This window comes from Phalaenopsis equestris, unplaced genomic scaffold, assembly GCF_001263595.1.
Source record: "Phalaenopsis equestris unplaced genomic scaffold, ASM126359v1 Scaffold000088, whole genome shotgun sequence".
Taxonomy (NCBI): domain Eukaryota; kingdom Viridiplantae; phylum Streptophyta; class Magnoliopsida; order Asparagales; family Orchidaceae; genus Phalaenopsis; species Phalaenopsis equestris.
The window spans coordinates 942,307-954,448 of record NW_018164530.1 but is presented as its reverse complement, the minus strand read 5'-3'; the positions used below and the strand labels follow the sequence as shown (position 1 = coordinate 954,448).

Here is a 12,142-nt window from a genome sequence, read left to right as displayed (position 1 = left end):
AGTCTCGACGCAGCTTTGCGTCCTGAACCCACCCCCACCAATACATAAATCCCAGGGTACTAAAATTAAACTCCTTAAATCATAATGTGAGGGTCATTGTATCAAAAATAAATTTGTCCCACTAGACGCAATATTTCTTCGTCATTTGTCATGAGTTAGGATCTCCCATTACCTGACGCATAGCTATGGCTCGCACTATCGTTCGCTGGTCGAGATATATTTGAACTCCATCTTTACAAAAATGGAAAAGAAGAAATAAACTAAAGAGCCTAATTTGATGGAGTTGGAAGAGCATAAGAAGTGAAAACCGAGGAGCCTAAGAAAATTGAAAAGGAGCGTAAGAAGAAGGAAGTCAAAGAGCCTAAGAAGAAGGAGACCAAAGAGTAGTCTAAGGGTCATCAGACATCATCCAAGTAATTTTGTTTATGGTTGTACTTGCATTCAAGACTCTGTTGTAACCGAGAAAAGCATTGCATCGTATAATATTTTTGTGCATTGTTCAAATTATCCAATGAAACGCTAAAATAACGCTGAAATCACACAACAATAACACTATAGTATAAGCTCTATAACATTATAATAACACCAAAATAATACTAAAATAATAAAAAATCAATACCAAAATAATACCATAATAACACAAAAATTGAATCTTAATAACACCATGGTATCAGTTAAACATACCACACTAATATCACAATAAAACAAAAAATTAATTTTGTTGATATTCTGTTATTGTGTTGATATTGTGATATTTTGTTGTTGTATTTATGTTTTTGATGTATCAAATTGGTGTTATTATAGACAATTATAGAAAACATTTTTTTTTTTGCATTTATCTTTTTTTTTTAGGTTTATGAACCTAATGTCCTTCAATTATAGATGCCGTTCATTCATAGTAAAAGATATTTTTGATAAGGTCATACCTACTATATCTGAGGAGACCAGGAATAACTTAAAAGTATTGAATGTATATCAATTTTTTTAGCTCCCTTCGTTTCCTCATGATAATGTACTTACATTGTACATATTGAAATGTTGAGATTATGAATGAATGGTATTTACAATAGGTGAGAAAGAGCTAGGATTAATTTCTGATAAAGTTGTCATGTTGATAGGTATTCCCAATGGCGGAGAAGTAATAAATTGGAATAAATTTTCCTCTTGTGGTGTGGATGCCAGACAAATAACGAATGACCTAGTGAAGGTTTTAACCAGGGAGTGTTCTATTTCTTTTGATGAATTGAGTGTTCTACTCCTTTTGATGAATTATTTTTGACGTTTTTTTAATCAAATTTATTTTTCCCTTCCAGCAATTTTAGTGTGTCATAAGAGCTTTACATCTTTAGTGAGAATGTGCAGTATTTTTTCTCCATTAATTGACCTGCTGCAATATGTGATTTCCTCATTGATCAAATTAATGCCGTAGCCATTAAAATGAGGCAAAACTAGCCTTTGAGATATATCAATAGTTTTTTTCTCTCCAAACGGTTATTGTCTTGTATATACCTTATAATTTTTTTTTTTTCGAAGCATATTATGACTCAGGTGCAACAGGAATGACTAAAGATATGTGTTCATAAAACCAGAGCTGTGTAAATGAGAAGTCATAACATGTTTTGACCAGAAAAATAAAATTTTATAAGGTATATACGAGATACTAACCATTAGGAGAAAAAAAAAAATCATTGATATATCCCAATGGCTGGTTCCGCCTTATTTTAATGGCTACGAAATTAATTTGATCAATGAGGAAATCACATACCGCAGCATAACAGTTAGAGGATAAAAACTATACATCTCATCGAAGGTGTAAAACTCTTTGGGCACTGAAATTTCTAAAAGAAAGAATAAATTTGAGAACAAAAACTTCAAAAACCATTCATCGAAGAGAGTAGAACACTCCCCCAGTGAAACTTTCACTTGGTCATTTTTATTTTTTTGGCATCCACACCACAAGAGGGAACTTTATCCGGAAGTAATCTTAGCTCTTTCTCGCCCATTCTGAATAGCATTCATTCATAATCCCAACATTTCAATATGTGCAGTGTCAGAACATTATTTTGAGAACACGGAGGGAGATTAAAAAATTGATATACATTCAATACTTTCAAGTTATTCCTAGCCTCCTCAGATATGGTAGACCTTATCAAGGTCGTCTCTACAGATAGACAACATCTACAGAACACCAATCCGATACATCAAAAACATGAATAAAACAAAAAAATATCATAAAATCAACACATTAACAAAATACCAACAAAATTAATTTTTGGTGTTATTGTGGTGTTAGTGCGGTACTATGATGTTATTGATGTGCAATTTTGGTGCTGTTATGACATTATTTTGGTATTATTTTTGTGTTATTTTTTTATTATTTTGGTATTATCTTGGTGTTATTGTGGTGTTTGTGTGGTGTTATTTAGCTGATACTGTGATGTTATTATTGTGTGATTTTAGTGTTATTTTGGTGTTACAGTGGATAATTTGAGCAATGCACGAAAATACTATACGATGTAATGATTTTCTCAGATACAATGGACTTTTGAATGCATGTACAACCATAAACAAAATTACCTGGATAACGTTTGATGACTCTTAGGCTCTTTGGTGTTCTTCTTATTAGGCTCTTTAGCTTCATTCTTGTTACGCTCTTTTTTTTTCAATCTTCTTAGACTCTTCAGTTTCCATTTTCTTAGGCTCTTCCAGCTCCATCAAATTAGGTTTTTCGGTTTCCTTCTTCTCTTCCATTGTTGTAAAGAGGGAGTTCGAATATTTCTCAATCGATGAACGACAATGTGAACCATAGCTACATGAGTAAGGCAATGAGAAACCCTAACATATGGCGAATGAAAGAAATATTGTGTCTGATGCAACGATTTTGTTTTCTATGGAATGATCCTAATGTTATGATTCAAGACGTTTAATTTTCGAAGCAACGGGCCGGTTCAGGCCTAGTTGCACATTATAAAAAAACTCGTGTGTTTTTTTTTTTGGTGGGATAGAGATTTACAGGTGACAGGTTATGATTGGCATGCAAACACAGCTTTACGTCCGCACTCCGCACGTAATATTTTTTCAATGATAAGGATTAGTTTATATTTTTGTTTATATGAATGCATGATTTGAGCTTTTGAATCTCCAACATTTTTTTTTTGTTGGCATGAATTTGGAAATTAAATAATGCCATATTTGGATATATATTGGAGCAAAGTGTTAAAGGCGTTAAAGATTAAATTTCACATATAAAATCTAATCCAGTATGCAACTAGGAGGGGGTTTAAGTTTTAATACTTGGAATGTGGAGTAATATTCTCCACTCAGCAAACTATCAGAAATATATTTTTGAAACATATCAAGAATGCATAAAATTCTGATCCCTTCAATTATAATCTATATTCTCTTTTTATCTTTGCCCACCCCTCCTCGTCTCTCTCTCTCTCCCTCCCTCTCTCTCTCTCTCGCTCTAGGTTGTTACACATTTGATTTTGAAATTTATGCATTTACCTGCGGCATAGTGGTCAAGGATATTGTTTCCTACTGTATGATAAACTCGAGATAAATCTAAATCTTAAACGTCAAGATAAATTGAACTCAAAAAGACGAAATCATTTCAATGTTGGTGTGCTACATTGAGATTTTGACGTTTATATATATATATGTATGTATGTATGTATGTATTTGAAAAATACAATCAACTTAATGATGCAGTTTGAGAGATAACACACAGGACGGTTTAATCAACTGCTCCCCCTTTTCCAAATGGCCCCTACAAATCATATAATTGAAAGATGATTTTCAAAAACAAAAGATAGACGTTTGGTTGGCATTCAACAAATGGCACTTTGAAATAATAAGTTTAGTAGTTTTCTCATTGTTCAAAGGGCATATTGGAACTTTCACTTGCAATTACTTTTCAGCCACCAGTTTTTATTTTATGGCTCAGATCTATCTCCATCTAAGGTAATAAAGAAAACTCATTGTTTGCAAACACTTTGTGTTAAGTTCGTTAAGCAGCATGTGTTTGATTCATTCGTTAAATATTTGAGCAAAACACGAATAAAATTTGTTTGCTTAGTTTATGAATAAATCGAACACAAACAAATATGTATTCATTTATGTTTATGTTTGATTAGATTTTGTTCGAAAGAAATAAATAATAAAAATATTATAAATGGAAAAATTCCCACCCATATCATGTTACATAAGAATAGGGTTGTATGTGCGAGTAAGTGACTATGGAAAATTGTAGTTGCCGTTTGAAAGTCTAATCCCTGACCTTTGAAAGTTCCTGCGGATGGAGATATAAATACATATTAATGGATTGGTATGTATGTAAATCAGCTTTCACATCTGTAGCCATTGTTGGTGTGCTACAGTGCAGTGGTAAATTTCTTCCCTTCAGAAGGGAATTAAAATAATAAATAATAATAATTTTGGATATTTAATTGTAGTGAATTAATTTATTAAATTTAATAAAATATTATGAACAATTCGTTCACACTCATTTCGAACAATTTGTTCATAACATGAATATAAATTTCACAAATAAATTTAAATACGGACAAATTTAGAGCACAAATAATTACTACCTCTATGTAAGGGTTGTAAACAAGTCGAACATGAATTTCGAGCTAGTGTTTCCGTGTTCGGCCAGTTTGCTTAGCGAGCCGAACACGAGCTGTTTACGAACAAATAATCGTTTTGACAATCCTAATCACGTAGCCATAAGATGTTAATGTTTGTTTACACATCTATAATTTTGTAATCAAGTTTTTAGCGCCGTTGTCGGAGAAGGTAACGGTAAATTAAGTAAATTTGGTAAATTAAGAAATTTAGCGATAAAGTAAATAATATATATATATATATATAATTATTAACTTAACGTACGAGCCGATACAAACTTCTTAACGAATTAAACACGAATTATTTGCTAAGAACGAGTTAACAGCCCAACCTCTATCCCTATCCTCAGCCCCAAATTGTTGTTTCTTTATTATTTTCATGTAAGATAAAATTACTATTATTTTTTATTGCAGAATTTACTGCTATTAATTCAACTGGGGAGAAAGAGAGAGAAAGCGAGAGAGAGAGAGAGAGAGAGAGAGAGAGAGAGAGAGAGAGAGAGAGAGAGAGAGAGAGAGAGAGAGAGAGAGAGAGAGAGAGAGAGAGAGAGAGAGAGAGAGATCTGCCTCGAAGCCTCTCTCTTCCACTGGTTCCAGCTGCCCATTTAGCAGATTTCGCTTTATTTTTACTCTCACCGAATCCTAAATTCGTCTCTCGCGTTGTTCTTCTCTGGAGATGCAGGCAGATCAGAGGAGAAAGGTTTTGCTCTCTTTTTCTAGGTTTTTTTTTGTTTTTGCTATTTTTAAAAGAAGATATCATTATATCTTTTAAAGTTACATTGGAAATCTTGCAAGTTTGTGATAGTTATTGTCGGTGTTTGTGGGCGTTTTTCCCTATTTGATGGGTTATTTGGAGTGGGGATTGTGCTTGCTGTTAGTTTTTTTATCCGAATTCGTCTATTTTTAGCATGTGGCTTCTGATTTTTAAGTGTTTGAACTGATCCATCTTACGAAGTACTGTTTCTGATCGATGGCGTCATATTTCTGATCAGGTGTATTATTCCTTTTACTTAGATTTGAATTCCTTCTTTTTTCTTTTGAAAATAGGTTTTGATGTGTCGCCTTTTGTTTTGGCATCTATTCTGCAGACTGATCCCGTGCGGAATCTTTACTTTGAGGCTAGTAATGGTCTTCAATTCTAGTTTGGTCAACACTGCGGCATTAACGACAATTTTAAAAATAGGCTATCATGTCGTGCTCCACCGCTAGTTCTCATTCTCTAAATCCCATGAAATGAACTTGTTCTACTCTTTGTTCTTTGAGGAGTTTTTGTTTTGTTGGTGGATTGGACAAAATTTGTATTAGGATATCCTGACCGAAATTTGGTTGGGCTTTGTTTTTTATCTATTGGATTTATTTTAAGATGATTGCAATATAGGAATTGATTCATTAGACATGCATTGCACTCTTCTCAAAGCAAATCAAATGGGTAGAATATTTACATACATACCACATTATTCTTATTTGTTTACATATCTAACAGCCCAATATTGATATTTACACTTATAACACCTTATTATCATAAACTTATGCATTAAAGGGTGTATGCCACTTTTAAAAAGACAGTGATGATGATATTTTTCATGTGATGTTAAAAATTTAATGGTATGCATGTAAAGATGAATGTTTCAGTGCTAGATGTGTAAATGCATAAGAATTTGGGTATGTATATACATGTCTCAGCCCATTAAGACCAAAATTTGGTCAGGATATCCTAACCCAAATTATTTCCCGTTGGATCTTTGTAATAGGTTTTATGTCTCTGTTAGGGAAGTCTAGTTTGCTTTCATGTTTATTTCTAGTGGGCAAGCCTTCCACATGCAACAGTTTTCATGAAATCTACAAATTTCAATGACCATATCTATTTTTCTTGCTGAAATTAAACTGCAGCCTTATATCACACTGTTATTCTATCTTATGGTTTTTCTTACATTTTTGTGCTTGTTTTGTTGCTTAATTTTCGTTTAATACTTAGATGAATGGCACTTACAAAGTTTGCCTGACTGTACTTATCGAGTAAAGTGTCAAAATTAGTCCCTTGGCTATTTATTTGGAGTCAATTTAGTCCCACACTCTAAAGAAGTGTTAAAATTAGTTCTCTAGCTGTTTTAATAATCTAATATAGCTCACAAGGATGACTATTTTAACCTACTTTAAAAGATTTGGGGACTAAATTGACACTTCTACAGACTCTGGGACTAAAATGACCCCTAAAAAGAATCAGGGGACCATTTCGACACCTTTCTCACTACTTATTTTTTAAATATTACATTTGTTATTGTAGAGCATACCTAGAGTTTGTTTATAAAGTTTACATGTTTTTGTAGTATTTTACCCTTGATTAGTTTGTGTTTGTTAGAGAAATTGTTGCAATCTATTTATGCTTGGTACCAACCCTTCCTTTAGTTGATGCCATTTTATACTTCTACCTATTGATGCAGGCTTTGAGTGAAGTAGATTTCTTTACCGAATATGGTGAGGGTAGCAGATATCAAATAGAAGAAGTAATAGGAAAAGGGAGCTATGGTGTAGTTTGCTCTGCTCTTGACACTCATACAGGAGAAAAGGTTGCAATTAAGAAGATAAACGATATCTTTGAGCACGTGTCAGATTCCACACGAATTCTTCGTGAGATAAAGCTTCTGAGGCTCTTGCGTCATCCCGATATCGTGGAAATCAAGCATATATTATTACCTCCATCTAGAAGAGAGTTCAAGGACATATATGTTGTTTTTGAACTCATGGAATCAGATTTACACCAGGTTATTAAGGCTAATGATGATTTGACACCAGAACACTACCAATTTTTTCTTTATCAACTTCTTCGTGGCCTGAAATATATACACACAGGTTGTAAGCGCTCATCCGAGTCATATTTATTACTTTTTACTTTCCCTCCATAATGAATAACCTTTTCAGCTCATTGTGTAATGTAATCACTTTTTGTAAATATGAATTTTACGCTCTGATTTTTAAATTCTAACTCATGAATTTTCAACTTTATCACAAAGTTCTTTTTTGTGTGTTGTTATATCTGCACTGTTGAAATTGCTTCTTTATGCCATTTTTGTCTCCAAACGTGCACATTGTAACATGGCTAGTCATTTTGGCATTTCATAAAATGTTCCTTTTACACACTTTTAATGGGATTCCAAGCACCTCTATGGCATCATCCACGTTGTTAAATTTTGCTTATACCGTTTGTTTGTCCACATGTTTTGTTGGTTCCAAGTTAAATTCCTCTTCTAGTCAGGACTATTTTGCTTCACAGTACAAAAATGGTATTTGTTTTTTTGCATTAAAACATTAGTAGGTTTGAAAAATCAGATAAACTAATTGCATAAGACAGTAAAATTTGGTTTACTTGATTAAAACTTTTGTTACTAGATTTCAATCAATTAATCAATATTTGGGGCATTTACATACATACTTTACAATTCTTATATATTTACATATATCTAAACTTTTATATTTACATACGTAATACTCAAATGTTTGACATCACATTATAAATATCACCATAAATCTTTAAAAGTGAAATACACCTTTTCATGCATAGATTTTAATACCATGGTGTTATAAATGTGAAACTTTAGGTGTTAGATATGTAAATGCATAAAAGTTGTGTGGTATGTATATTAAAATGGTATTTGTTTTTTAGCATTAAAACATTAGTAGGTTTGAAAAATCAGATAAACTAATTGCATAAGACGGTAAAATTTGGTTTACTTGATTAAAAATTTTGTTACTAGATTTCAATCAACTAATCAATATTTGGGGCATTTACATACATACTTTACAATTCTTATATATTTACATATATACCCCCTAAACTTTTATATTTACATACATAATACTCAAATGTTTGACATCACATTATAAATATCACTATAAATAACCCTTTAAAAGTGAATACACCTTTTCATGCATAGAGTTTTAATACCATGGTGTTATAAATGTGAAAATTTAGGTGTTAGATATGTAAATGCATAAAAATTGTGTGGCGTGTATATAAATTTCCATAATATTTTAATTCAAACACATTTACTTGGCCTTATTATCTGATTTGCTTTTATAGGTAGGAGTAGCCACTTCCTTGCATTGAAGTGTCACTTTACCATAATGCTTTACTTCAATTATATGATTAATCACATTGTCTGTTACAGTTTCCATCTCCTACTTATTTCATAAATCCTAATACTTCCATTCATATCTTTTGACATAACCTCTCCGTGGACTTTTAGCCAATGTGTTTCATAGGGATCTCAAACCTAAAAATATTCTAGCAAATGCTGACTGCAAGCTCAAGATTTGTGACTTTGGTCTTGCAAGGGTGGCATTCAATGACACCCCCACTGCAATATTTTGGACGGTATGGTTTTATGATGCTATGAGTTTACAAAATTTCATTAAAAAAGTCGAAATGGCCATTCATTGGCTCTTCTAAACATTTTTTTTATGGTTTTGATCCAGGATTATGTTGCGACTAGATGGTATCGAGCACCGGAACTATGCGGATCCTTTTTCTCCAAGGTTTATTGCTTGTTAAGCCTATTTTTGAAAGACAATAACCTATCTTATTTGTTTTTATACTGATTTTAGAGAAGTAACTATCTCTCTCAAATAAGTTTGCCTAAATGGTAAATAAAAATGCTTATTTTACTTTATATTTTGTACTTTCAAAGATTGCCAATATCTGTTATTACATTATCTTTTTTGAGGTTGACCGTGGTTATGGATTTAAGCTAATCTGTTATCACAATTACAATGATGTTCTTTTTTTCTTAAATATAACGTTTAGTTATTTTTTCTATTTATTTGTTTCTCTATTATAATTTCATATTAGGCCTACATTTGTTAAAAATCAACTGAAAAGCTGATTTTTAAATCTGACATTTAGTTATGTAAAATATATTGACTTGTTTATTTGGATATGAGTATTTAATTGCAATTTGTTCAAGAATTAAGGAAAACATCAAAGTAATTGTGATGAGTTGAATTTTAGCTTGTACTTACTGATACTCGTCAATAATGATCATCATTGCTTGTCTTATTAAATTAGATAAGTTGAATTTTATTTTTGTTTTATTAAATTTTCGACACTTCTTTTTTTGAAGCATTTCCTTATTTACTGAAGTCACATGTGGTGGCTTTGGAAACAAGTGGTACTTTCGAACTTGTTAGCATGATTAATGAGCCTTTCAAACTTGTTAGCCGATGCTACTCTCTTTACTGGGCGCCAACGGCGCCATTTGATGGAGAGCGCATATTAATTAAATGGCTACTGGCCCCGACGACGCCAAAATGGGCGCCAACGACGCCAGTGTCGGTGCAGGCTCTATTTCTAGAGGATTCGACGAATTTGGACGCTTTTGAAGAGTTTTTGGATGCACATATTGGAAAATCGACATTAGACTTTCAGTTTCCATCTTCTTTGATCTATGCATCTTTGAGGAGATCGTGAGTTCTCCCACCACTGCAAGGAAAACTGAAGTAATTTAGAGGCTTAGGGCTACTTGCTTCAGCCGCCAAGCCAAATTCTAGTCAGCAATCTCATAGTCGCGATCTACGACCCATCCTCCTCCGCTTCTACCCGAGAGGATAGGCCGAGCACCCCATTTTTCAGTTCTACCTGAACTCCTGCAACATCCTGCTTCTCTGCTACTTTGCCTTCTCAAATCTTGTAGTTGAAGATATTCTCTTTCCTCTTTCTTTTGCAGTTTACTCTACAAATAGAATTTTCTGGCTATTTTACTTTCTCTCTCCCTTTCTTCTTCGTTCTAGAACTTTAATTCATTTATGTTTTAGTAAAGATTGAAATCAAGGAGAAATCAAGCAAAACAAAGTTGTTCAAATTAAAGGAAGCCGGTAAAACATCATGTAAGGGTGATCTTCAAATGGTTTATCAAGAACTTGACATCAAGATTAATCCTTTTTTTAGTTCTTATCTTATGAATGATAAAACTACTCCTCTAATTGCTCGAGATTGAATAACCCAAAGTTGAAGAGGTTAAATTGTTTTGATGTAGAAATTTGAATTAGAGAAGAATGATCCTTGAAATAACAAATTTTGATTTTCTCAAACTACTATATATATATATATATATATACATAATAGTTATCAGAAAGAGTTTTGATGATCTCAAACTAGTACACAAGTGGAAACTGAGACTTTTTGATGAGAGACATGTGTTGGTTCAGTTAACCATGTCTGAAGACTATGCTCGAATTTTCTCTGAAAAATAGAAAGTCAATGAAGTTACTCTAGTGGTCTCCTGATTTTGACCCAAACCATGAACATCCACCGTACCAGTATGGTTTAGTTTACCCGGTCTCAAGATGCATCTATTTAATCATCAGTTTTTCTACTCTATTGGGGTCATACTTGGGGATCCTATGAAGCTAGATCTACTCATCTTCAATCTAACTAGGTCTTCTGTTACTAGAATACTTGTAAAAAGGGATGTCACTTTACCTGACATTATAGAAGTCTGGCTGGGCACAACACATAATGGATATAAGCAACAAATTGTCATGGAACATAGACCATTTTATTGTACTCACTGTAAAATGTTTAGGCATACCATTGACAAATGGCACAGGCTCCACTCTAACTTGAAATCTAAAGCTCAAATGCATAAGGATGTGTCTAATCCCATTGCTCAGGACACATCTGCTCCACATGTGAAGGAAATTACCACAAGATAGGAGTTAGTGTCTAATTTAATTGCCTTTGGGGACCCCACCTGACAATAATATTTTTGTTTCTGCTATTGATGTGTTGTTGGATGGCTCTACTGGACAATCTACAACTTTAAACCTTATTGAAAATAATACTGAAGAGACAAACAGTCTTGCAGCTCCTTACATGCAAATGACAATGTTCAGACTCATAATTAGGAGAGTCTTGCAGCTCCTCATCTTCAGGAAGTATCCGGTGCAGATGAGAATTCATACTTCACATTCACTAGAACCTATTATTGTTACAATAGTTGAAAATCTTTCTACTGCGGTTCTACCACCTCATCAGAACGAGAATGTCGTTATTGTTAGTCAGGCGCGAGAGGCTCATCAGTTTTTTCATGCCCGACAATCTGTTGACCAACACACTGATCAGACAAACAGTCTTCAGATGAGGAATGACAATTTTACACATCCAGGAGGAAGAAGAAGAATGAAGACCTACTTGAGCTTAGGAATTTAATGGATTATCTCACTTCCTAGAACTAAAGACAGAGGCAGGACTAATTGGGTCATCTCTAACTATTTGTTTATGTGTTTTGGTGGTTTTTATTTTTGGTCTTACATGTATCTTTTCTCACATAGTGGGATTAAGGCTTTGTTGTTGTTGTTGTTGTTGTATTTTTTCTCTTTTTTTTTGGATTTTTGGTGTGCATTGTACCGTGTGGGTAGGATGCCGTTCTTGGGCCCACTCATACAACATATCTATCTTTTCTATGTTAATATATTAGCCATTGGCCTTTGAATATATATATATATATATATATATATATATA

The 12,142-nt window shown here is 33.1% G+C and overlaps 1 protein-coding gene across 3 annotated transcripts in view; it reads left to right on the top strand.

Annotated features, from left to right (window-relative positions):
- The first annotated feature begins 5,162 nt into the window (after positions 1-5,162).
- LOC110019954 (mitogen-activated protein kinase 16-like) overlaps positions 5,163-12,142 on the top strand; it is a 14,644-nt gene continuing 7,664 nt past the window's right edge. For all 3 annotated transcript variants that reach the window (XM_020717859.1, XM_020717858.1, XM_020717860.1), the window contains exons 1-4: positions 5,163-5,325; positions 7,067-7,475; positions 8,870-8,997; positions 9,099-9,158. In XM_020717859.1, coding sequence (XP_020573518.1) covers positions 5,302-5,325; positions 7,067-7,475; positions 8,870-8,997; positions 9,099-9,158 — 621 coding nt within the window. In that variant the 5' untranslated portion in view covers positions 5,163-5,301. The remainder of the gene's footprint in view (positions 5,326-7,066; positions 7,476-8,869; positions 8,998-9,098; positions 9,159-12,142) is intronic.